Below are 27,322 nucleotides of genomic sequence, written 5' to 3'. Positions count from 1 at the left end.
GACTGTGGGGGGCCAAAAATTGGAAACAGTAAAATCTTATACTTTCCTTGGCAAAATTGTTATGAGCAACTTAAGTGAAAAAGCCCACATAGCTAATAACATCCGGAAAGCTATTGTCCAAGGAAAGAGTTTGGTATCCCTATATAAAGCCACAGGCAGAAGACATTTTTCGATATTGTTGGAGGTATTTAGAGCAAAAATACCTGCCTCCTTACTTTATGGAATGGAATTAATGGATATAAAATGTTGGAGTTTTTTTAAACTCCTCTGAAGGTAAAATCCTACGTAGCCTTTTAACTATCAATACAGCTAGTTCAACAGCTGCTCTTAGACAGGAACTCTGTTTACGTAGCAGCTGGGTTCAAGGTTTAGCGGGGAGTGTTCGCCGGGCTTTTAGCCTGGCTAAGGGTGAACCTGGCACGTTAAGATATCTCATTAAAACTGAGCTGCTGGGGAATCTTAATGATTACTCCTCGATCCTAATTTTTTTTTAGATATGCTGTGAACCATTTACAATTAGATGAAGGTGCTTTATTCTCTTTATCGGCATATCAGTTGAAATCCCTTCTGAAGTCAGCATCTTGGGAATTAGGGTTTAGATTAGATAGAGAGTTTCGCATTCTGAATAAGGGCACCACTCCAGTTATTGATTCTTGTATGATTAGGAAAGCGCAACCTTATGTTCACGGGAATATTCCTCATGGAGTTAGGCGTCTGGTGCTACTACTAAGGCAGGATTTACTTCCTTTGAAATCTCTTATCAAGATGGTATGGTTCATCAGCCCTATGTGATCTTTGCAATATGAAAAATCAGGATTTGCTTCTTGTTATCTTTGTCTGCCCAGCTTTAATGTCGTACAGGCGAAAGTGGCTAAGACCGATCTGTTTCCAATTGAATATTTTATCTGCTACTACTTTCATTGTGGCCATGAATAATCCCCCCCAATGAAATGTTTTGTTTCAAATTGTACAATTTTTTAAAATGTTTCTTGAATCTGTATTAGGCGAAGGTTTTGATGTCCAGTTTTATTATATACATTTTTATATTTTCATTTTTTCGATGTATACATAATGATCCTTAATGAAGACTTTTTGGAATGTAATATTTTGTCTTTTATGTGGATCTCATGCGAGTTCCGTAATCATATAATAAATAAACTTGAACTTGAAACTTGAACTAGGGGTTCAGCGATTGAACCTGAACTGGGTAGGTTCAGAGAAGGGGGCGAATTTTGCTCTAGTCTGGTAGTACCTCTAATGGGAGAAACAGTAGAATAGCTACTGTTGGTGATGTCAAGTGAGGAGTGTACCATGGTACCATCTAATCCTACCCTCATTAAGCTAGACCCCAGGCTCAGGTCTACATGGTCTCCAGTTATTCGTGATTGTACCGGACTGACCGCAGACCCTATTACTCCCAATGATGAGCGTTTCCCAGATAGGAGATCTAGAGACAATCTCTTTTTCCAAAACTACTGTGGCACTTTTGATAAGTGCCCGTAGCGGTCCCCCCCCGCAGTCGAGAGCATCACCTTTCTTCCCTTGCCGGAGCGGAGCGCCATGGATAACAATACACTCAAAACGCTTAACAGTGTGCAAACAATCAATGTGTACAGGCTATAAACATGAGATAGGTAGAAGAGACTCTGTACAATATCAAGGAAAGCAAGTAGATTAGCCTCACTATACAAACGTTAGTTGGGGGGCCCAGCCCGGCCTTGTTCGTCCTTGGACAGCCGTAGACGGCCCGCCCTTTGCCCAGGCTTAGCCCGGCGTGCACCGCGCGCGCTTCTGCGACACGGGGAGCAAGCCCAATTTAAAGCGCCCCCGGGCGCTGGAAATGACGTGTGCGGCGTTGGCCGCTAGGCACACTGGGGAGTGTAGTCCTCCTCTGGGCGGCCGCTGTAGTTCTTAGTGCGGCGGCAGGAGGACAGCAAAGCAGGCGAGATGACCAGTGTCTAGGTAGTGGGGCCAGGAGATAGCCAGTAGATGAAATACAGAACAAAATGCCCCAGTGAATGTCAGGATTCAATATGAAGAATTCTGCATCATGTATATTAATGTACTTTTCTTTCTAAAACGTAAAAACACTGGTTGGTCAATGGTGTCCTGTGTTAATATGTGCATTACCCAGTTCCCAGTTTCTACTTTCCAACTCCTATCATCTCCCTGATGGAGCCTCGGGATGCTCTCCTGTCACTATTTTGTCAGCTACTGTGGCCACGGTTGGCAGCTAATATCTCATAAATGGGTGTCCAACGTAGGTTCAAAATGATTTGGTCCATGCCAGGTTTTAAGCGTTACGAATAGCAATGCAAATTAATTACATTTTAATATATTTTATGTCAATAGCCAGAGAAACCAGTTGTGTATAGCCAGACTTACCTTGGAAAAATGTTCCAGAAGCATCTTCTGCTGTGCTTTCTGTAATGGATCTGAAGGGGTCAGCTTCTTGCCTGGATATGCCTCATCTAGATAGTCACTTGTGATTGGAGACTCATAAATGATGTCACCCTTACATGTCTCCAATACTGGCACAAGGCCATAGGGGGCTTTCTTTAAGAACCATTCTGGTTTGCTTCTTAGATTGATATTGATGGTTTCAAACCTAAGGAAGGGGGAGAACATAATTAAATTACTATTAATAATAACATTTCACTGGCCACAGGAAATGTTTTTATTTTCTTATGATCATAGGTGGTTGCCTTTCATCTCACAAAACACTGTCAATAAATCAAGCTAATTTCAATTTTGGGACACGCAGAATGGATCTCATATGTACTGAGGGGAAAAAACTTTGTTAGGAAGTCCAGCTCTCCCCTACATACACAAGGCGATCACAATGTCCTTAGAAGGGGTAGAGCTGCCCAAAGCACCTTTAGGCAGGGGCAAGGAGAGCCAAATTAGCCCAGGCTACAGAAACGGTCGAGCATGTTTGGAGCATACTGCACGGGCAGCCTTCCAGCTCACATCATTGTAGAGCTTTTGCCCAACAAAAAGCCTCAGTATAGGACCACAGTAGGCCCGGGCTCCCCAGGACCCATTGTATCTACACGAGGAAGATGTGCATCAATCGGCCTTCATCCACTCTGCTGTATAATTCGGAACCCACACTTACCCCACTACATTTTCAGAGCTAAAAAGAAAAGGGGCAATTTAAAGCATCTAGAAGAGCATAATCTGAAACTTTTTAAATTTCGTCCTTTTCTTGTGACGTTTGAGAGCTGTTCACATTTCCACATATTTATTTTCATGTTTCTTGTGCATTTGCACATCAGCGTTTGATTGTTTGAACTACATTTGTTTTAACTGATTTCACTTTACTCGCTTTATTCGATTCGGTTTCCATTTTCCTAGAGTATTCTTCTGCAGAAGACAGTTTCTGGTCTTTGTTTTAATGCTCCAAAAGATACATAAAGAATGGACTTTAGCTCGGTCCCAGTATAATTTTACCCTATCACCTTAAGCTATTGTTTGAATGCATCACTCCCTCTTCCATTGGCATGCATAATAAAATATTTTACATCTACAAAGGTCACTCAATCGCTAAACATTTACAATTCATTAAATACGTTGTAAATCTAAAGCGATCTTTTTTGTTCATAAGCATGACTTAATATTAAATCAGACAAATGGGCTTTACCATTGCTTGGTATGCTATCATTCTTATGCACCTCACTTCAGTGGCAGAGCTGCGGACTCCCTCTGGAGGCTGGCCAGGCCTTGTGTCACATTTAGTGCTGCAACACAGATGCAATTATTCAGCCATTCGAGTTTAACCGCATGCGTGCTGCGGCGATTTTCGCGCTACGCGGCTTTTTTCAAAAAGCCGCGTTAGATGATGAGCTCAGCTCGTCATCAGCGTGCGAGCAGCGCAACTGATGACGAGCTGAGCTCGTCATCAGCGCCGAAGGGGTTAACGATTCAGCCCTCCCTCAATGTACTGTTCTCTGGTTTTTTCTATAGATAGACAGGACAAGACAGGACAGACTCTTAGCTTTGTTAAAGCCTTAGCCAACTTACTCCTCCAGCTGCATCGACCTCCAACATCATCATTCAACATCTGGATTGACTGCCTGTACCACACTAAGGTTCAGTTGTTATTAGACTATTTACCGCTTATAGATCGTAATGTGTGCCTGAACCCTTCAAACACACAAAAGCTGTGGGACCCATGTTGGATCTTATTTTCTCCACACTTCCCCATCTCATTTCAATTCTGAATGTTCTTCCCCTACCTTGAAGCTTATCCTTTTTTAGGTCATGCATAACACAGCGCCCATGTGCTGCTCTGCGCGACTTTATGTAAGGGGCTTCAGAAAACTAACCACATCCTTGTGGTCAGCTTTCCTTACAGGTTATTAGGCTCTGCGTGCTTCTTTCTAAGAAAGATAGCCCGAAATTGGGCAAAGGCAGGTGCATGGCCCGCCTTTGCTCCGCCCATTGCCTATTGCTTGTGGTTAACCGCACAGGCCACATCGGTTTTCAATTATCGTGCCCAGACACGGGCGCGATAATTGAAAACAGATCGCTCGCTGTGGCGCGTACACCCCTCGCGTGCTCGTTTTGCCTTCACATCAATATCAGAAAAAAGAAAAACATCCCAGGGAACAGACCCATCAATGTAAAGAAATGACTAAAAACAAAATAATCTTCAATGTTTTTGCTAACCGGTGTCACACCTGTACCGGGAGCTGTTTCTCATGCCCGCAGACTCATAAATCACCTTGAAGCAGGGGTTCTTGCAGCCCACTACGAGCACACATTTATCAGAAAAGCATTATATAAATAAGTCAAATTTGTTTAATGCACAGATTCTTCCCCTTGGCTCGTCGCGGACATCGAGGCAAACAGGAGAGCGGTCACTCAGCCGTGAGAAGCAAACCCCACTGAGTTTCATCTCGCACGCTAGATAGAATTATGTTTTTAGAACTACAAACAGCAGGTAGTAGCGCTAAACCTGTGGAGAGACTCCACTCCACTGAGCTTTACGGAAACAAAATGGCCTCTTGGTGATGATTTCACAGCTCACTTCTCTGAAAAAACTAGGAAAACAGAGTTTGAGCTACTACCGGTCACCCCAACTTTGTTACCTTAGAAACTTCCAGCAGGATCAACAGAGTTGGCAGAATCCGACAATATCATTGCTTTTGGGCTGCTCTCAAAAGCAATGCCTCTTGGAACTCTTTCTCCTCCCAGATGTCACAGAGCTCCTTCACAACATTTCATCCCTCAAACCCTCCAACCATTTTGGTGATCCTTTCCCTGCTAAGCTTTATAAAGATTTAAACTCGGCCATTCTCCCTCTTTGGTCCAGGATCATTCATGAATTCCTTTTACAGGGAAAGATTCCAGACTGCCTAAAGGTAGGTCAAGTTACTCCCATTCCCAAGAAGTCCAATGCGGACACAAACAACTTCCGACCTTTAACCAGCAGTAGGACTCTATCTAAATTGCTTGAAAAATACAGCCATTCGCAGCTCTGCAACCACATTGAGAAATATCCACTCCTTGACCCCCATCAGTCAGGTTTCAGATCGGGGCGCAGTACTGAAACTGCACTAACGCACATTGTTGATGACTCCTTGAGAGCCCTTGACCAAAATGCCCCTCGTCTCCTGATACTTCGGGACCTGTCCTCAGCCTTTGATACCATCAAACATGAAAACCTGATTGAGCTTCTTCAACACAGGATGGGTCTCTCAGGCCCGTACTAAATTGGATTGGTCTCCTTCCTGCATAACGGCACTCAAAGGAACAAAGTTAAACATTCCCATGCATCCAGCACCCCGGTCAAGATTTGAGTCCCGCAAGGATCAGCGCTCTTGCCAACTCTCTTCAATCTTTTTATAAAGCCACATTCTGTAATTCTGAACCCAGCGAACATTCAGTACCACATGTATGCAGATGACACGCAACTATCTCTGAAGATCCCCTCTCAAGAGGACATAAAAACATTAAATGCTGCACTTGCACAAACACAAAAATGGTTAGCTCAGAACCATCTCCTACTAAATACTCTCAAAAAGGAATTTCTTTTGATCTCCACCCAATCACTCAGCTCCTACCCTTGACTGGATTAAACATCTCACTGCTCTGATCTGCACCCCTCATGTTGTAGACTTGACCAAATCTTTAGGAATCACCTTCGATAAACACTTAAATATGCAAGTGCACCTCAGTGCTACTACTAGGGGAGCCAATTTCCAAGTTATCACACTTAAGAAAGTCAAACCTTTCCTCCCCCCAGAAGACCTCAGGCCGGCAGTTCAATCCCTGATCATCTCTAGTTTAGAATATGGGCTGGTGACCCTTGCTGCACTTCCTAAAGCTAGCCTGGCTCCACTCAGAGCTACCCTGAACGCATCGGCTAGACTCATAACGAGCTCGAGAAAGTAGGACCACATCTCCCTCCGACCTTCTGCAACTAAACTGGCTATCTTTTGAAGCCAGAATCCATCTCAAGATAGCTTGTCTGACTCAAAGCCATACATTACAACACCCCATACTACCTGGCAAATAAGCTTGAACTATCGGGCTCCAGCCGGAACTTTAGAAGTACGTCCACCCTTCTCTTGAAACCTCCAAGATTCAAAAAGAAAAGATCTTCCAACAGTGCTTTCACTGGTCTTGCTCCAAGAATCTGGAACTCACTGCCATTCGAGATCAGATCCAATCCTTCCCCTACATCCTTTAAAAAACTGGTTAAACGACTACTCCTGAACGAACGTTAACACCATCATCCTGTGATCATTTACTACACAAATGCGTTTTATTGTATGCTTTTACGCTATTTGTATCTAGTCCTCTATGGTACCTTAATTGCATTAACTGGTGATCTCGTTCTTGTTAAAATTCCGATTCGTATTGGGGGGCGTGGCTACGGCAGCTGTCATGGCTGACGCAGCTTAGTAGAGCTCCGTCCCGCCGTATCATTTCTTTGCAAATTATCCTGCCTTCCCCCACGCCTGTTCCCATCCCGCGGCAGTGAGGGGCAGCGGAAGGTGTCCGACCGGTGTGGCGTGATTCTTGGCCACGTCGGAGGTGCAGATCGGGCGCAGCGGGCCCCGGAGGCAGAGCGACCTACACCGGCAGCTGAAGCCGGGACCTAAATTTTGGCGACGCCCGAGGAGTGGGCGGACAGACGGCAAGGGGTAACGGCGCAGCAGCCCGGCCCCATTCGGGACACTGACGAGGGGCCGCTGGCGGAGTCCATTGTCGGGCCTGGCGCTGCCCCCTGGGGGACCGGACGGCTGCCGAGAGGCTGCGGCGCTGATCGACTGGCTGCTGGTAGAGGCGGAGACCCCGAGTGAGGCCTGGACCCGGAGACGCGCCCATGGTGGTGAGTGTGCACTGGGGGCACGCAGCGGCGGGTGTGAGGAGCGGAGGAGAGAACGTGGTGCTTCCGGCGGTCGGGTCGGACCGGAGCTGACCTGATCCCTGAGGTGAGAGTACGCCATCCTTGAACTGGGGTGCATTGGTAGGCGCCCGATTTGCTACCATAGTGGCCCACGACTCAGCGGCTGGATCGGGCCGCGGCGTGCCCCCCATGGGGAGCCCCCTCGCCACAGAGCAGTGATTTGGGACATTGGGTGCGCGGTGCGGCGCGCCACCCACGTTATTGGCCTTCCCTGACCACGCAGGGCTGCCCGGGGCGGCGCAGGACCTGGTGATTGCGCTACCGCATCCCGATCGCGGGCTGGTGGAGCTGCGTGGAGGCTCGGGGTGAGCCGTGGAGATCTTTAGGGCCCGCATTACGCAGCGGAGGATGGCTGCCTGACCCGGCGTACCGTGCTGTGGATTACCTGACCGCTTATGCCCGGAACCCCACGGAGGATCTAACAGGTGGGCCTGCCGGCGGGCAGCTGACGGAGGGTCACTCAGGCCGCGACGGAGAAACCTAGTGGATTGCGAGAGGGACTCTCCTACCAGACAGATCCTACCGGCTGTGGACCATGACTAGAGGTGGAGGAGGCAGCGGATCCTCGAAACAAGGCACCCGACAAATTTACAGGTGCGGGTGGAGCGGCCGGGGCCTCCGGGGGCCCTCCGCCCCAGGGGCCTGACAATGCTGCGCTACTAGCGGCAATCACTCAGTCTAGAGACACCCTGGACGCCAAGATAGGGGCAGTTGGTGCTGATGTCACGCTGCTGCGCCAGGACTTATGAAACGCGGTGGCTTGCATTACCGAGGCTGAAACAAGGATCACCGGGGTGGAGGACGACGTGGCAATATTGAAGAAAAAAAGTCACCGCCATGGAAGGGATCCAGAAAGGCCTGGCGCTTCGGGCGGAGGATGCCGAAGGACGGGCCCGGCGCAACAACCTACGGTTCGTCGGTTTTCCGGAGGATTGTGAAAAAGGAAACATGGAGGCCTTTCTTGCTCAATGGCTGGAGGGGTGGTTGCCGCCGGAGTGCCTCTCTCGCTGCTTTGTCATTGAGCAGGCACACAGGGCGCTTGCTCCGAAGCCGCCGGTTGGAGTGCGCCCACAGCCTGTAATAGCCAAACTGCTTAACTATCACGATAGGGACACTATCCTAAAGCAAGCTCGGTTGAAGGAACCCCTTATGTGCGACAATCATCGGATTATGATATTCCCGGACTACACTAAGCTAGTACAGCGACAACGGCAATCCTTCACAGAGGCCAAGGCTCGCCTGCGGGGACTCAAAATCCAGTACGCCCTCCTTTACCCAGCCCGCCTGCGAGTGATTTATCAATCCCGGACCCTGTTCTTCAATTCTCCGGAGGAAGTGTTTACATGGACTGACGAGACGGTTTGGGTTCGGCCGCACACGCCACCGGCTCGGGACTCTGATTCATCCTCCTCAACGGCGCCGCGGCAGACCCACCGACGCTCTCGTAGTAGGAGCAACTGGCGGTCCCGCTCCACTAAGAGGTCCCCCACCAAGAAGTGCGCTGCGGAGGAGACTGCTCCTCCGGACTCTCAGGAGGCAGATTCTTGAAAGGAGAAGGGACATGTGTTACATAACTGTTGGGTTGCGGAGTGGACTCTGCAGGCGACTGAGGATGGCCCAGCCTCGGATGTCTGACGATGGCCGAAACACCGCTGACCTGCGTTACGGACTGAACTAACAGTTATGGGATGCGGGGTGGGAGAGGGTGGGGGGGGGGGGGGAAATGGTGAGGCGGACTATTGCCCCAGGGTAGCGGCAGTCCAGTCGTCCGCAGGCGTTACTTGCCCCCTAGTGGGGCTAGTTGGGGGTTGAGGGTGTGGTTAATGGGGATCCATTGGAGTGGGTGGCCGCTGACCTCCCGTTGGGGGTCAGGGCACTCCTGCACCGCGACAGATACTTCAATGTTGTTGAGGTATAGGGGAGGCCAGTTTTCCGGGAGTTGGGTTGGGGCTGGGGGGACGTGTAATGTTTGGGTCCACAGGGGTAGCTTGTTCACGCACGATGGTCCACCAGGTTCGGTTCATGTCCTATGGACAGTTGCACTCACCTACACCCAGGTGATTGCAGATCTTTCCAGTTGATGGCGGATAGAGGTTCTGCTTCGGAGCTCCCCAGGGCTGCGCTGCGAATAGTGAGCTGGAATGTGAGGGGCATGCTAGATAAAATTAAAAGAGGCGCTGTGCTGCAACAGGGGAAAAAGGAGAAGGCGGATGTCCTCCTGCTGCAAGAGACTCATCTCCTAGGTACTAAGACTCTTAGTTTACAGCGCTATGGGTATCATCAAGTGTTCCATGCTGGTTTTGTCCGGGGATCCCAGGGTGTGGTGGTCTTGGTTCACCGCAGGGTGTCTTATGTTCACTCTGCACATTGGATAGACGCCCAGGGCAGATATGTTTTTGTTAAAGGAATGATTGGTGGGGAACCAGTGGTCTTTGGTAGTGTGTATGCCCCCCCCACCCCTTGCAATGGTCTTTGGTGGAGAGGCTGTTCACTGTCTGGGCTGAGATTCCGGACGCGCTGCCGGTGAGAGGAGGCAATTGGAATGACGTTATGGATGGAACCGTGGATCGCTACAGGCCGAATGGCGGACAGCTGGTGGCTGCCCCTACGAGACTGAATGACATGGTGAGAGGCATGGGATGGACGGAAGCATGGCGCTATCAACACACCCACAGTCGGGAATATACATATGTTTCGGCGGTCCATCAGTCCTTCTCACGGTTAGACTACTTGTTCGTCCCATGCGCCAAGATAGGAAGAGTGACATCGACGGCTATACTGCCGCGTGGGCTTTCTGACCACTCCCCCATTGCGATTGATATCCTCCTTGACAGGAGGCGGCAGCCTTTTCGGTGGCGCCTCTCTACCTGGCACCTGCAACAGGACGACTATCAGTCCCATATGCGGGAGGCCATCGCTCACTACTGGGATGACAACGAGAGGTCGGGATCGGACGTGGTGACCCTCTGGGAGGCCATGAAGCCTTCACTCAGGGGAGTGGATATAGCCTGGTGTGCGAGGACCCGTAGGGCGTGGGGAGAAGATCTGGAGAGGGCGGCGGATCCCGTCCGCACTCTAGAGGCACGATCCACGGAGACCGGGGCGGAGGAGGACGTACGACGGCTACTGCAGGCGCAGAGTGATGCGGCTTCCCTACACCTTGAATAGTCACACCAAGTACGGCTTGCAACGCAGAGTAGAATATACCAATGGGGGGACAAATCCAGCTCAATGTTGTATAGGCTGTGCCAGGGAACGTTCCAAGCTCAGACGCTGGCGGCGCTGAGAGATGAGGCCGGGAATTCTTTATCCGATCCAAGGGTCATTGCCGACAGTTTTGCGTGCCATTATGAAGCACAATACACCCCTAGAGATTCTCTCCCAGCGGAGGCTGTAGACATATTTCTAGCGGACCTCCCGCCACGGGGGATCTCCGATGAGGAGCGTGACCGTCTCGAGATTCCACTGTCCGCGGAGGAGTTGGGCAAGGCACTTGGTGAACTGAACGCCGGGAAGGTCCCAGGGCCGAACGGTTTCCCGTGCGAGTTTTTTTCGGAAATACCATCTCCAGTTATGGCCCCATTTCAAGAAGGCATTAGATGCTGCTAGAGAGTTGGGTCATCTGCCGCCGGATTGGAGGCATGCCGAGATCGTGGTGTTCTGCAAACCGGGAAGACCACCGGATCGCCATGAATCGTATCGCCCTCATTTCTGAACATTGAGGCGAAGATACTGGCGAAAGCGCTCGCCAACCGCCTCCTCCCATTGATTACCACTCTGGTCCACCTGGACCAGGCTGGCTTTATGCCACACAGGGCCACCAGACACAATATTCGGCGGGCCCAGGTGGCCTTGGAAATGATGCGAGCCACCGGCTCCCAGGCGGCGCTTTTGTTGACTGATATAGATAGAGCCTTCGACTCACTGAGCTGGGCTTACTTGCAAGCACTTCTACCCCGTCTAAATCTCGGTCCTCATTTTCTCTCGTATATACGGCTGCTATATACCGATTTGACAGCGTCTGTGCGAGTGGCCGGTGTGATTTCAGAAGTCTTCCCCATCGGGCGGGGTACCCGGCAGGGATGCCCACTCTCGCCGTACCTATTCGCTCTCGCGATGGAACCTCTCGCGGCATGGGTACGTATAGACGCACAGATGAAGGGATTCGAATGGGAGGCTGGGCCGTCAGACAGAATCGCGCTTTACGTGGACGACGTGCTGTTCTTTCTTACAGATATCAATAGGTCGGGCCCAAGAGTTCTTGACATCATGAGGGTGTTTGGAGAGGTTTCGGGGCTTAACCTAAACGTAAAGAAATCAGTTTTGTGGACCCTGGGCAGCGGTGTGGCTCTTGGTAATTGGGCGTCCGCCCTACAGAAGGCGGCAGGAGGTATCAAGTATCTTGGGGTGTTCCTGACAGACATCCCTGGAGTCTCGTGGGAGCGTAATATTGTTCCGGTCTGGGACAAGGTCCGGTCGGATATGAAAACATGGTCCCGTATGCCCTTGAACTTGAATGGCCGATCGGCCATTTTTAAGATGGTGGCTCTCCCCCGTCTGCTATATCAACTGCAGAATCATCCCTATCCTATCTCGCCACAATGGTTTCGCCAAGTTAACTCGGCGCTGGGCCGCTTTCTCTGGGCTGGAGGTGCTTTTCGTGTGGCCCTTCGCACCCGTTTCATCTCTGCGTACTGCGGTGGCCTGGCGTCATCGGACATTCTCTCCTACTATCAAGCGTCCCATCTATTGATACTCAACGAATGGTGGGTATGGGGATCGGGGCAATCCGGCGTATGCTCTGGAGAGGTATTTAATGGAACCAGATACTTTGCACACATTACTGTACTCGGCGGGGAAGAGGCTCCCGGTGGTTACGCAGGTTGTCTTCCAGGTTTGGCGTCGAGCACTTAGTCGTATGGGATGGTGGAATAGGCTGACTGGGGAGACCCCACTGTGGCAGAACGGCCGCTTGCCGGCCTTGTCGACTTTGCAGGGGTTTCGCGGCTGGGACTCGATAGGGATCTCGGCGCTGGGACATGTCATGAGGTGCACACCCCTTAAATCCTTTCAGGAGCTGAGGGATGAGTACGACATGCCGCGTACCCAGTTCTTCAAATACCTGCAGTTCCGCCACGCTAACGCCCCCGCCTTGGAGGGGTTAGACTCCCTACCGGAATTTAGTCCGCTAGAAGCCAAATTTATATATGGGAGAATTGACAGAAAAGAAAATATCCCGCATCTATCAATCACTGGTTATCCATGGTTCCTCCTCCCTGGACGGCCTGCGGTCTAAAGGAGAGAGGGATGTCGGAGAAATTGACGAGGAGGGGTGGAGGGAGGCCCTGCGGTCTAAAGGAGAGAGGGATGTCGGAGAAATTGACGAGGAGGGGTGGAGGGAGGCCCTTGCGGCCCCAAGAGAAGCGGCCATAGCCGTACGACTGCGCTTTATCCAATTTAAATACCTACATAGGGCTTACTACACGAGAGAGAGGCTGTGGCGAGCCGGATTGATTGCCTCCCCAGATTGTCTGAGGTGTGGCAGAGAGGTGGGCACGTTCCTTCAAACCGTGTGGTCCTGTGGGGCACTGGAGAGGTATTGGGGGCGTATATGGGACTGTTTGGATGAGGTTCTGGGTTGGCAGCTTCCACGTACATCACAACTGGGCCTCCTACATGTCTTGGAGCAGGTGGGTGGCAACATATATAAACGGCACTTGTTACTCCTGGGTCTTACAGTGGCCAAGAGGGATGTGGCCCGCGCCTGGAAGGACCCTAGGGCTCCCCCGATTGAGGCATGGAAACGGGGCTTAGACTATTATATGGAACTGGAACGTCCAGTGTTTGAGGCCCGTGGCTGCCCCAGAAAGCACTATAAAATTTGGAAGAGGTGGGCGGAATACAGGGGGCTGTGGCTGGAACAGCCGCCGCGGCAGGATGTAACTGAAGACCAATTGTCCTGAGAACCGGGGTGAGAGTGTATTACCACTATTGTGTAGATTGATTAGCTTAGATCCAGGTGACCATCGTGAACAGGGCTAGGGTGGTTTTACGGGGTGGGGGGTGCGGGTAGTTTAATGTTAATATCTTATCCTGCTTACTGTACTGATTGCTATGCTATGCTTCTTGATTATATGCTCACAGCTCCTCCGGTGTTCGGAGTGCTGTGGGTGTCTTGCAATCATATCTGAAATGTCAATAAAATTTGGTTCTGGAAAAAAAAATCCGATTCGTATTGCACTTCTCTGGTGAGCTTTATTTTATGATGTTTTGCTCTTTGTGTTCTAGGGTACCTTTGATACCCCCAACTCTTCACCTGAACGATTTCAAATATGTTGTAACTTCACCTATTTGCACATTGTGTTTCTACCCTTCTTGCATAAACTCTGTACAGCGCTCGGATACCCTTATGGGTCATGTTCGCGCTTTATAAAACTATTTAAATAAAATAAAAAATTAGTCAAGCACTCATTCCAAGAAGTGATTCATGTGCTGTAGGCTTAAATATGATAGGCAACACCTGAAATGCTACACCAAATATCCACTGAGCCACAATATTTCAACTGATCAATATTTGCTGACGGGACGTTTCACCTTTCCTGGTACCAGTGTATGGCATGCCCCACGGCTGAATAGGAATCACTGCTTATTACCAGGAGGTATCTACTTTAGATAGCACATTTGAAGACATTGAGTTTTGAGGCAGGAAGTGCCACCTGTGATGACTAAAGTGACATTGTGTTCCTCCCCCGCGACTCCTATCACAACATAGTTGCTTTGCTTTCTATATTTTGGCAGTGGAGGGGCGGCGTCATCCTCAAAAAGCAAGGGAATTGAGACAATGTTTGACCCAGAGCAGACATTCAGCATACCTGGAACATCAACTAATTTTCCTGAACTTGGACAAAACTGGGAGTATGGAGGGCTGTGCCAAGCAACACAACAGTTCCATTAAGATAGGGCTGTGTGGCACCCAAGAAGATACTGGCCATTGTACAAACCTCGGAACAACGGCCACTGCAGAATCTCTTGGAAGTACCAAATTTACACCCATGCTAGCTGAGAACTTCTCCTATGACAATGTTTCCAAAATTGTGGGTCACGCCCCACTGTTGGGTCGTAAGACAATTTTTGGTTTGGCCCACAAATGTTCAAGCAATAAATAAAGATGCCTTAAATTCTGTATTCATCTGGTCACAATTGCTGCGCTTCACAGGTCAGGCTATTTCTTCTGATAAATCGTTGCCTATTTTTTAAAATGGAGATTGGTGTTTACAAACTTCCTTTCACTTTGCAGTCAGAGAATAAAAAGTAATGTGAATTAGGTGACAATTGTGCTGGGGTAAAAATAGTGCAAAAGGAAAGGCGCTAGGTTGTCATTTGCCACTGCAAAACGTAAATAGTTGTAAATAAACTGTACACATTCAGCAGTTTGGAAAGCAAAAATTAGGCACATTGTTGCAATAACACTTCAAAATTATAACAAAGACTTTAATAGGATTTACACAAAACAGACTAGAGACAATATCCATTGGACATTTTAAAAGTGCTGGACATCTGTATGTTGTAGTTCTGCTGCTTATCCCGAAAACCTGAGAGTGGAACATGGTGAAAAGAAATGTATTTTACCCAGGCTGAGACTACCAAGTTTTTCTTGTCTGCTACTCAAGACAAGACAGTGTGACACATGTCCCATACAGAGAGCTGAAGCCTGCTAGTTTTCTCTCTAAGACTCCTGGCCTTATGGGCATTGTCTTCTGGAAAGGATGAGGGGATGAGTGAGAATCAGGTCCACCTAGAGATACACTACATGTTTATTCCATGCTTCTTTGCTCCTCCTCCTATTCCTTTATATGTCAGTGCCTGGCACGCAAAGTTTATTTTCGGTTCTTTTTCTTCTATAACAGCACAAAAGGTTTGATTTACGGGTTTTGTCATTCATGTTTAGATTTAAGCTTGAGTAAGGTTAGTAGTTTAGATGGAATGTTTTGGCTAATGAATGTGTAATTTCTCTAAAAAAGTTGTTTTTATCAACTCAAGCATGTGCATACATGCAGCTCATTTATTATTATTTGCTGCAATTTAAGCATTACACACATTTACATATTGAAAGGTTTCGATATTTTATTTAGAGAAAATATATATATATATATATATATATATATATATATATATATATATATATATATATTCGACAGACGAAGACATTTAAGTATACTTTAAAATTCCAAAGCAAAAAGTAAAAAATATTAAAATATTTACAAAACGTTGTTTAGTTCACATTATTTCTAGAATTTGGAACTATTAAATTCTTACTTGATTCCTTTGGCTGCCAAGACAAGCAGTGTCCTTTCGGCAAATGGGCAGAACCTCATACTGTAGATGCGGATCAGTCCTTCTGGGACTGGACCAGGAGCAGAGCTCCCTAGAATAAAGATAGGGTTCGAGAGAACATTATTAAAGAAAATAAAGAACATTGTAATACAGCAGACTTCTCTATTTTTTCCCCTAGATGTCAGACGGATAGAAATCTTTTGAGAAGCCGTTTAAGAGCCACTTTAAAAAGTATACCACATGCCAATCATTTTAAAAGACCAACAAAGAACTCTAAATAGGGCTAACTTTTGGCACACAGTGAATTGAACCTTGAACTGCCCAAGCATTACACATTGCCAGCGTAGACACATACAGCTGTAATGCAGCTCCATGCCATTTGCAAAAGGTTCATCCAAACCCGGTATTTTAGCCAATAAAGTTGTATTTTGGGATTTGTAGTCGTTATTCATAATGTAAATAGGAGTTTAAATATAATTTTGAGCAAAGTAATCTGAGCAAAAGAATAATAATATAATGTTGCGCAAAGTAATCTGAGCAAAAGAATAATAACTAACAGAACAACACAAGTGAACTCAGCTGCATATAGTGACAGGTCTGTTATAGATCAATGAGAGGACCCATTCACAAAGAATGTATCAGTGAGGAATGACACAGGGTATTGAGATTCCGCTACTGCCAGACACATCTTTCCTGGGACATGACATTGCAATCTAGCTGGTAGCTTCCTTGTTCAGAGCCCATTCAGTGGTGCATGTGAATCAATCAATATTTGTTTATTTAAGACAATGTCGCTTTAACGGAAGATAATTAAGAACCCAAAGAGCAATCACATATAATAAAGCAATGTCACGTAGTTGAACAGCAGATCATTTTATACAATACTTATACTAAAATCCACTAATAGCCCAAATTAGTCAAAATGGTATATAATTCACCTGCAGATTGTTAAATATAACTTATAATACAGTATCATCTATTGACATTAAAATTCTAGCCAGGGCACGTTACATTCATGATTTGCATTCTCAATCAAAAAACAAAATTCCACCAATCTAAATCTAATAGTACAGTTTAGGAAAATAAACTTCAAAATGTACTGTTGCAGTTAAAAAGTAACATAAAACTAAAAGGTGTGTTTCCCTTCATCCTTATCATCCGCAGCCCGCATCCACATAATCCTTCATTGTTCCTACAAAAGCACAACCCAGAAGGGTGTGCATGGAGTGGGTGTATCCCTATTCTAAATTTAGAAGGACTGTGTAGCATCACATTTCAGAATGTGGTAAGCTATACAAAGAAGGATAAGAAGTGGTATCTTCCCAACTTTCACATAGTTGTACAACGGAGGACTTGGTTCTTAAGTACTGTAGATCTCTCTTTCGATTCCAACTCACCCATCATTAATAATTCTTTCTTAGAATGTTAGTGGGAGCGCCACATTAGAATTTGTAATCCTCAGTACATTTGCCACCACCTTTAGCTGCTTAAAATAATTTCATCCCTACACAAGGTGACTATCTTAGGTTGTTCGGATGGTAACAATTCGCGCCAAAACTTAATGTTTGTATAACTGTGTTTATAGACCAGGATTGAAGCTCATCCTTCACTTTAATTGCCAATGCCATTGTACATTTGGAGAAGCACAGCAGATTTCTCAGACAAAAACCTTCTACTTTATGCCAATTTAATATCATGCCTAGGCCCAGCACTTCTACTCCATATAGGACTTTACAAATGATAACTGTTTCATAAGCTTTCATTACCATTTGGAGGGAAAGCCCACTATAATTAAGTTTACATTTAAGTAAACTACAGATGGTCGATATTGCTTTTGACCTTAGTGACTCGATATGGGAAGACTAGGTCAATCACTTATTATAAAGTATACCAAAATATCTATATTCTGAGGTTTCCTCAAATTTGGACTTCTCAATAAACTAAAAACGTTATGCACCATCTTCCCAACGGTCATCATTTTGGTTTTGTCAAAGTTGATTGTTTACTTGCTTTAAAAGCAGTACTATCCGAACTCCACCAATTTTCTTTATAGGCCAACTGGGGTTCTTTCCATAATCTCAAGGTCGTTTACATAATGCAGACACAATATATGCTAGTCTCCCATTTTGGGGAGAAAATGAGTATATCTGCAAGATATTTTGGGTGGTCAGCTAGAAACAGGGTAGAGTTGGACCCAACATTGACCCTTGGCACAACCAATTTTTGATGCTGATCTTCCGCAAAAAAGACTACCATTGGCATTCAACTCCATTTCAGCTCAGTTCCCAATATAGATTTCCATGCTTTCCAACATGGCCCACAGAATATCTTGTTCCACCAAATCAAATGTGGCCTGGAAATCTACAAAGCAGGCATTAAAATAACCCATAAAATACAAGGGCTATATAGCCCAAAAGCTAAAGCAGTGGCCAGCTGGGGAATGCTCAGGCTTAAGGCTACTTTGGTCTAGTGGAATCAGATTCATCTCTTCACATCAGCCTGAGGTAATATCTTTCCATAATTTTTTTGCTCCCATACTTAAACTAACTAATCAGTAGTTTATGGGTCTGCCGGAATACTCTTTTAATAAATAGGTTTTATTGTTGCATCTTTCCAGTTCTCTGGAAGGTTTGAGCAGATGTAAACTGCTTAAACAGATCTGCATAGAATTAAATTTTATAAGGAGCACTGGCAGATCTAGTTAACTTTGTCCATGTAATGATATCTTTAATTGCAGCTCCTGAATATAAATATTAGCAATTCTGTAGCAATGGGGTAGATAGTCTTAGCTACAACAGTGTATATCCCTTTATACAATGCTGTTAAGTGAGAAACCCAATCCTCTTCCGACACCATACTTCCTGTACCTATATCTCTGAAATGAACCCGTAGTAGCACCAGTGGTGGCTGGCACGGATCAAGGGAGGTGAAAGAAGAAAACAAAATTACCTCCTCGCCGCATCTCTCCTCTGTCGTCCCTCCGGAAGCACACCCTGTCTACCCTGAGCCAATAACAATGCGGTGATTAGTCTGAGCTCCGTGGTTCGGCGCTCAGACAGGCAGTGTGACCCTGGGCATGTTCTTCACTCAGACTGCAATACAGCCTGGGTGGAAAACATGCAAAGTGTGCATGAACGGCCAGCCCAAGACAGCTAGTCAAACTACCTCCGTCATCGGAGCATTCCCACCCCACACTGCAAATCTGCCGCAGCACAACAAAATTAAATGATAACAGCAAGTTATCATTTCTATACTTCACTGCTGCAAAGCATTGGGGTGATGCTCAACTGCCTTAGCGGAGGGGCAGACACTGAGGTGCACCAATTTCCAAAACATCAAGAAATCATTGGTAGAAATTACCGCCACCATTTCATCACAATTCTGTTTAGTTTTTCTTCGCTTCCTGGCATTGGGCATTAGACCAGGAGGCCTTTTTTTTCCCCAATTGTCGAAACAAAACAGAGGTCTTAGGGAGCAAAACATTTCCATTACCTTTCAAGCATTTGATCAAGCTGTTTACTGTTGGGCCAGGATTATTAATTGACTTGTTACTTGCCCTGAGCAAACTATCTAGGTCAATATGATTATGCACAACAATTATGATTTGGATACACTTAGCAAAATGTTCACTGTAAGGCATCTAGGATATTGTTTAAAGGGGGAGACCTCTATCTTTAGACAGCATTTCCAATTTTAGTTGGGCCCTCGGGGGAAGATGATCACTGCCTTTCAATGCAAGTAGTTGAAAGTCTCAAACTGGTAGAAATGCCAAGCCTGTACTAAGATGTAGTCAACTGGACCTTTCAACTTCCCAAGTTTATAAGTCTAATTAGCTAGAGTCCATTTGAAATCGACCATTCAGAAAAAATGTCACTTCTCTAAAAGTTTTTGCATTGACAAAGCAATCATACTTGAACTTGTACGCTCAGGGAAGAATGCCAACGTAATTAAATAAGACTATTAGTTCACCTAAATCAATATCCTCATGGCAAGGGACCAGGGGCATATTGAAGTCGCCCAGGATTATCATCATGGCTTTGGTGAAGCGGGAACAGACATAGTCCAAGTCTCCCAAAAGTAGACACCTTCTCTGAGGTTTACATACACACTTATAACGATAATGTTAGTTACTGCTGCGTCTTTTAGAAATAAGGTCACCCTACAAGCATGCAGCCAGTCGCTTTTTGTGAATTGCTGAATAACCACTTTTGCAATCTGGATTGAGACGAAAGTAATGAGCCCACATGAGTTGAGCCTATAATTAATTATGCAGAGCTATGTCTGAAAATATTTGAATACAATGAGGCACTTTTATTTTATCCCCCAGTGCCAAGTTTACTGAAAACAGAAAACATTATTCTCCTCCAACAATTTTCAAACACTTCCAGATGTAACAGATGTTTTAACCCATGAATGTTCCAAATCACGAAGAAAAGATTCTCAGGGAGGGACTTATCCTAATCAAGATAGCAGACCATTACGTTCTAACCATACAGCACCAGGGGCGGCTGGTGACATTTGACAGTGGTGGGGGCGTAAACTAATTTGCATATGCGTGTGCGAAGTGCCCAGCCAGTAACTGTGTGGTGTCATTCCTCTAGGAGTATTGTATAGGAATATATCCTATACAACAAATGGTTAGGTAAACGAATGTAATTTAACTATGGAGAATGTGAGGGAGTCACAGATTCTTTGCTTGCGCATCAATATAAAAAAAAAAAAAAAAAAAAAAAAAAAAAACACAGTTCAAAGAATGCCCCAAACACAAAACATTAAAACAAATAGTCTAGATTACAGTGGTGAAATTATGCACTGACATTTGGACCAAACAATTGATACAAAATGGGGTTTTTGCACTGGTCCCCGCTATGCCGTTTTCTTTTATTTACTTTAAACCATATTGCACAGCGCGAGTGCTGTTTTACATGTCTAAAAACATTGCATTGCATTGCATAGGCAAAACGTCTTGGCTTTGCCAGTGCTTGTTTCCCATTTCCAGCTCTGGTTAAAAGAGAGACCTAGAAATAGTCAAATGCATTTTGTTGTTGGCCAAACAGCAAGACAAGTGTCATATGACTTATCGCCACCTGCTCGTGCCCCCATGCAAATAAGGGGAGCGTGAGCTGCTTCTGCTGCACCTGTGAAGTGCCTTAATGAAGGTCTGAAAACATTTTAAATATAGAAACACCAGCATGTTTCCATCCATCCGTTTATCACTCATGCTTTTTTAATTCCCCACAATCTCTTCATTTCCCGCTTTTATTTTTGCATTATTCCCTTCCTTTTTTCCCCTTCACTGCCATTGTTCCCTCCCTCTTTTCATTCCCTTTCCCTCTTATCTATGTCTTTTCTCTTCCTTTACACACTTCTTTTAACACTCGATATTTCCGTTGATTTTTTTTTCGTTTATATGGCTATCAGTGCAAGTAGTCATAGCTGACCGCAAGATACCTGACCCCTTTCTGTTCTTTACAGGGACCCTGGCTGCAGTATTGACCAGCCAATCCTGGCACTGTATGCAGCGCCAGGATTGGCTGGGGGGGCACCATGACTGCTCGCCCAGTCGCCCTGTGCAACCCCGGGGGCTGCGGCCCGCCCACTGGTCCGCTCTCTAAGGGGAACTGCACAGGGGAAACAATCTGCACATGCGCGGGCTTGCTTCTGCCCAAAAATCCACTTGCGCAGCTGCAGCAGGTCCAGCCTCCCCCCCCCCCCCTGCGCACTCCGGAAAAGTCGGGTGTCTCCCGGATACCCGGCCGGCGGGCAGCGCGATTATTTTAATATTTTTATTTGTATTTTAGTGACGACGCGGTGGGTCCATGGGGCTTAGTGGGGCTAGGCCCCTACGCCCCAATGGACGCACGCGCCTGTACAGCACCCTCCTTATTCAGAAGGGGGAAAACGACTTTGGTTGAGCTTCTAATTTGAAACTCGTAGTAATCGTTTCACCCCTACTAGAGCTTCAAGGGTTTGTTGTTGGTATTTGATGTATTGAACTTTTTGCCTTTCTTTCGGTTTGCTCTCCTAGATAAAGGACTTTTTTTGTTAAATACATAATCCCCCTCCCCCCCTTTTGTTTTTTACTAACATGAGGATTTTAGAAATAGAAATATCAGAGGCTGGTTCAATGGTTCCAACCCATTGGCCTAGGGAATGGCACAAGATCTTACTCTGTCACTGACCATCAAAATCTCAACAGGGCCAAATAAGGAGCAGTCCTGTATGTTATTTTAGACTCGTCATTCTTTAACACCACTGATTCAAAATCCCTTGAAGAATTTTCAGGGAGAGTAAAAACACATTTAACATAGAGGTCCCAGGCGCCGCTAAAGTCTTGATATTTGAAAACAAAGATTGGTTTGCTGTAACATTGTCTTCTAGGTAAACTTTGTCCACAGAGGAACCTTGATTGTCTGCAATAGCTAGGGATCTAAGGATCCTACTGGCTCCACAGTGGAGAAAAAAAAATCTAGGAGTGCTACTGGTGTGTCGTAAGGCCACACTCTGGTAGAAGAGGAAAGTCGAGGTGCCAGAGGTCTCCATGCTCTCCCTCTGAAGAAAAGACAGAAGTACCACCATCAGGGCCCCTGGTTTTACTTTGCTCCACATTCTCAAACTTACTTTTCATTGTTGGAGAAGAGTTAGCTATTGGTATGGGTCAAGTGAGACAAGATACTGGTGTATGGGAGAGTCCTGAAAGACCACAAAGATATTATGTTGACAATCAAATTGGGAGGAATTCAAGGGCACATGGGCCACAGTTTCCCCTTCAACAGAGGTTTCCAGGGTATTACATTTCTCAGGTAGCTAGGGTTTTCCTTTATGTAGCTATTCTCTTTGGCCATTTCCTCCTAGGATCAAGCATATTCTCTCCTCTCAGCATATACTTAGTTATTAACGTTATGACTTTTCGAATTTGCGATACTGATGAGGATACTCAACTCACCACTTCCTATATAGCAACCGGTGCCATCCTATCAATGCTAATTCTTCTACTGTCCACAGGCATTTGATACATTAATCCACAGAGAGACAAAGAAGAAGCAAACGTGTACCAACTACTGAATAACTTCTAAGAGATCCTTTAAAGTCTTAAACAATCCCTTGGTTACCACCCAAAAATGGATCCAGGGCACCCTGTGGTGCAGCACAAACCACTCTTCCCAGTTGACCTAGCCCATAAATGTGGAGCCAGGAATCCAATAGGACTTTACTTCTTTTGCAGTTATACTCTCTGTGGTTCAGTCAGTGAGGTAAGAGGCGAGAGGAGCTGCTTGGGTTCTATGTCAAACTGTGGGCTTGTATACACCTGTTACAGTCAACACCCACACCCAAACTCCCTCGGACTACAGGGGAACAGAGCGTAGCACTGGTCCTGCTGATTAGCTTGGGTGTGCCAAAAGGATTTAAAGGGCCCCCCCCCTCCAAAATAGAACCTAGGAGCTGGATCCATAAAACAGAACTCTAAACAAATGTAAGCAGCACTAGCTCATATAAGTCAATAGTGCAGTACTCAATTGGAGTTTCCTATGAAGACAGGCCTACCAGCCAGCGCCGCTTCCACAAGTCACGCTGGTCAATAATATGACATAGTATACAGCACACTTAAGGCTTTACAGGCTTCTTCCTCCAAAACATCAGGCCAGATTGCAAGTCCAATTACCGGAATAATCTTGGTCTGAAGTGCCTATAGCACTGTCCGGCTAGCGATGCTGACCACAGCACGAGAAAATCACTGCAAAAAATACAGATTGTGGCATGCAGGGTGTTGCAGGGAGCAGCATCCTGGGGAATGAGGAGAGGTGCAGGAGAAATAGGAAGAGAGACACAGGCACAAACACACTGAAGGTAGGCAGTTACATCACCAGCAGGTCGAGCTGAGACTCTGTCTGCATGTTGCAAAACCAGTCCACAATCAACTGAGTGAGGTCTGTAAACATGCTTGAGCCATCTAATTAGACACCAGGAGTACAGGCAAAAGAGGGGGGGGGGAAGAGAAATCTGTAACCTATATTGGAAGTGATATAATAAGGTCTGCGATATCACGAGGAAAGATAAATCAAGAAGTGTACAAAAGAGGTAGAGGACTGTACAGGCTGTGGCATGCTGCCCAGACTTTGCAGGAGGGGTGAAAAAAATCCGTGTTCTGCTGTATAAGAGTATAGAAATAGCATATACATACAATTGTGGTAGAAGAGAAGTAGCACGGTGACAAAAGCTGTTTTCTTACCAATAACCAGTCTTGGACTTGGGAACTCAAGTGCCTATAATGCAACAGTGAGGTGAGGCCCATGTGCCAGAGTCAGTATCAAAGGATTAGGGTCTAAGTTGGTGCACTGTTGTTGCAGTGATATGGCACTGCAAGGATAATTGCAGATATCAGGATGAGAACTGGGGCCAGTCAGCTTGTGTTTGATTGCATGTGTGTTCAAGCTAACCTGCTTGCCACTCTAAAATCTCCCAATGAGACAGCACCACACTGCTCTTCTGTCTGGGATTCGAGATGGCAGCATTGAGAAGAGACATACAGCAGGTGATTCCCTTCCTCATGTGTTTGTGTGAATAAATGAAATAACTAAGTCTGGACGGTGAACTCCGCTCACGGAGTTTTCCAAACTCCGCGTTATGCGGAGCTTGCGAAGTTCTGACAAACTCAGAGTTCCAAGTTTTTTTCCTAGCTCTTGCTCGTCAACGACAAGTTGGCGAGCAAGTGAGAGGAAAATCCAATTCACCGCGAAATTTTTCCTTGTTTGTGATCAACAACGTTAAGTTGGAAAAGCAACCTCCCGGCGAGATTTCTCACGCGAGCGGTTGGGTTTCTCATTTCAAGTAGCAGCGTATGCTACCATTGAGAAACCGTCCACTCTCATTGAGAAAGCTGCCACTCGAGTAAAAAATCTACCAGAGTGGCAGAAAGTAAGCAGTGCCCGCTTGCTCAGTGCATGGTGATTACAAAGTGTGGACAAACACCCGGCACTGAAAAACAGCATTTATCTAACTGACTCCACAGCTTGTGGAGCTTTGCGTAGCGCAGTGGACTTATTTTGCACTTTGTGGAGCAGAACTCCTAGAACTCCGCCCAGGCTTAGAAATATTTGGCATCACCACAGTGCCCTCAGTAAACTGCATACCAAAAGAGTAACCAGGCCTGCCAAGTACCACACAACAGGCGTTAGACTAACGCATTTCAGTGTCATGGTGTCATACGCAGATGACACCCAACTTATCCTCTCCCTATCCAACGAACCCAACACCGCCAGACACAATTTTCGAGAATGCATGGAAGCCGTTGCAAAATGGATGAAAAACAGCTGCCTTCAACTAAACACCAACAAAACAGAAGTACTCATCATGGGCCCACACCCTGATGCCTGAAACGACACCTGGTGGCCCCCCGCCCTCTGAAGTTTGCCCACCCTCACGGGCCACACACGCAACCTTGGAATCATACCAGACTCCGAACTTAAAATGGACCACCAGATCAACGCCGTCTCGTCCTCCTGATTCCACACCCTCCGCCTCCTACACAAGACCATCAAATGGATCCCCCTCGAACACAGAAAGACAGTCACTCACGCCCTGGTCACCAGCAGACTCGACTACGGCAACGCACTCCATGCCGGAATAAACAAAAACTTCGCACGCAAGCTACAGAACATCCAGAACGCCGTTGCAAGACTGGTCCCCAAGCTGCAAAGACACTGCCACATCTCCCAACACCTGCGCACACTCCACTGACTCCCCGTCGAAGCTAGAGTCAACTTCAAGATGCTCACCCAAGCTCACAAGGCCCTCCACGACACCAGGCCAGCATACCTCAACAGCCGACTCAAATTCCATGCACCCCAAAAGGACCCTACGATCAGCCCAGCTCTCCTACGCTGTGGTCCCCTGCACCAGAAATACCAGATCAGGTGGCCGCTCCTCCTTCCTCGCGGCTAGAGCCTAGAACGCCCTTCCTCTCCACCTCAGACAGCCATCTCTCCCCATCTTCACAAGAAACCTCAAAACCTGGCTCTTCGACAGACCCCCCCCTCCTTGATGGACCGGAACCTGCGAAATCCCTCCTACCCCAGCGCCTTGAGACCCTCACTGGTGAGTAGTAGCGCCTAACAAACGCATGATTGGATTGATTGATTGAATGGTCCGCATCACTGCACTGAAATGCATGGTAAAGCATTTATAGCGCCTCCCCAGCAAGTGCTGGAGCGCTGGTAATTTACATCACAATATAAGCAAAGCTCCTAGTTGACAATGCGCGTCTGTGCTGCTTTATAGCCATTAAGCTAAGTTTGGGGGCTGGCTGAGCTCGCTCTGGGCATGGCTGGCTTAGGCTACAGTGTTTCACCCATCACCCGTCATGCGCAAGAGTCACTTAATATATGATCAGTTGCCCAATGACGATCCTTGTTACTTGTCGGGCCTGCAGCCTATCGCAACAGCCAAAAGTGATGCAAATGGGTGGGCGCGGTACATTTAAGTATAGAGCGAGCCAGGCCTGCTTGAGCTAGCACAGTTTCACTGGGGTGTTACGGGTGACTAGGCCGGGCCGGCATAAGGATTCGGAGACGGTCTGGACCGTCCTCCAACTGCCATTGACCCTACAAAGTAGGTTCACTACACCTAGAAAATAGATCTCCCCCTCTCTCTGTGACACACAAGCTGCCACCTGTCGAAAGGTTAGCATATCTGCCATTCAGAGGGAGGAGGAAGAACATGGTGTCCGCGTGCACTAGGACTTCACTCTCCTGCTGGTGCGCACCGCTATCTTTAGTCAATGGGGCCCGCGGCCACCGAGGAGCGGTGCAATGCATCTCAGCAGCCTAGCTGTCCTGTCACTTTAGTCCAGTGCAGCAAAGTAAGATTGTAGCCGTGTAAGTCACTTGAGTCCTCTTCTCTTGGGCCAAGCTACTGCTGCACGTCACAGCTGAGCCCATCCTCCATGCTTCTTAACCATCAATCGGTGCTCGCTATCAACAGAGAGCACTGACCAGGTGTGCAACGCCAATAGGGTTCAAAGGGCTTCAGCCCCCACTACGTTGTGTGTGTCAGCCCGGCTGAGACAGCTTCCCAGGCACACACACACAGCTGCACCAGAGTACTTCACAGGTCTTTAAAAGACCATTTACTTGCTAAAGAGGCTTTGTTGTGTTTTCACCCCTTCTTAGAGCCCCTGCTGCATCTCCATTCTGCATATTGCTGGAAGAATCAGACTCCCCGAAATGTTTAGTAGCCCCCCCTCACCCATACTCTCCCTCCCCTCCACCCCCGAAATGTGACTAGTTGCGCCTCTGACTGACACAGCGCAGCCCTTGCCATTACCACTACCAGCGTGGTTGACATTTTTGGAGGAGAGCTGAGGGGCGTCTCACCCAGCAGAAGCAGACCCCCGAGCCAGCCGTGTGCTGCCACCATGAGTGAAACTAACGTGCGACGAGGAGCTGGGCAGTGACATGGACTATGCGTTGTTGGGGTAAAAGTACGTGAGCACAAGTAACATTACACAAGATCACATTACATTCATTTTAAGCTTTATGCCCAGTTTTCAGTCTACGGGGGTCATTAGGA

The 27,322-nt window shown here is 46.9% G+C and overlaps 1 protein-coding gene across 1 annotated transcript in view; it reads right to left on the bottom strand.

Annotated features, from left to right (window-relative positions):
- LOC144755157 (glutathione S-transferase omega-1-like) overlaps positions 1–27,322 on the bottom strand; it is a 100,584-nt gene that overhangs the window by 51,888 nt on the left and 21,374 nt on the right. The window contains exons 2-3 of the mRNA XM_078643738.1: positions 15,737–15,845; positions 2,386–2,608 (exon numbers count right to left, since the gene is read on the bottom strand). Coding sequence (XP_078499864.1) covers positions 2,386–2,608; positions 15,737–15,845 — 332 coding nt within the window. The remainder of the gene's footprint in view (positions 1–2,385; positions 2,609–15,736; positions 15,846–27,322) is intronic.

This window comes from Lissotriton helveticus, chromosome 5_1, assembly GCF_964261635.1.
Source record: "Lissotriton helveticus chromosome 5_1, aLisHel1.1, whole genome shotgun sequence".
NCBI classification, from domain to species: Eukaryota; Metazoa; Chordata; class Amphibia; order Caudata; family Salamandridae; genus Lissotriton; species Lissotriton helveticus.
Note: the sequence above shows the minus strand (reverse complement) of the source record. Positions and strands in the feature narration are given on the sequence as shown.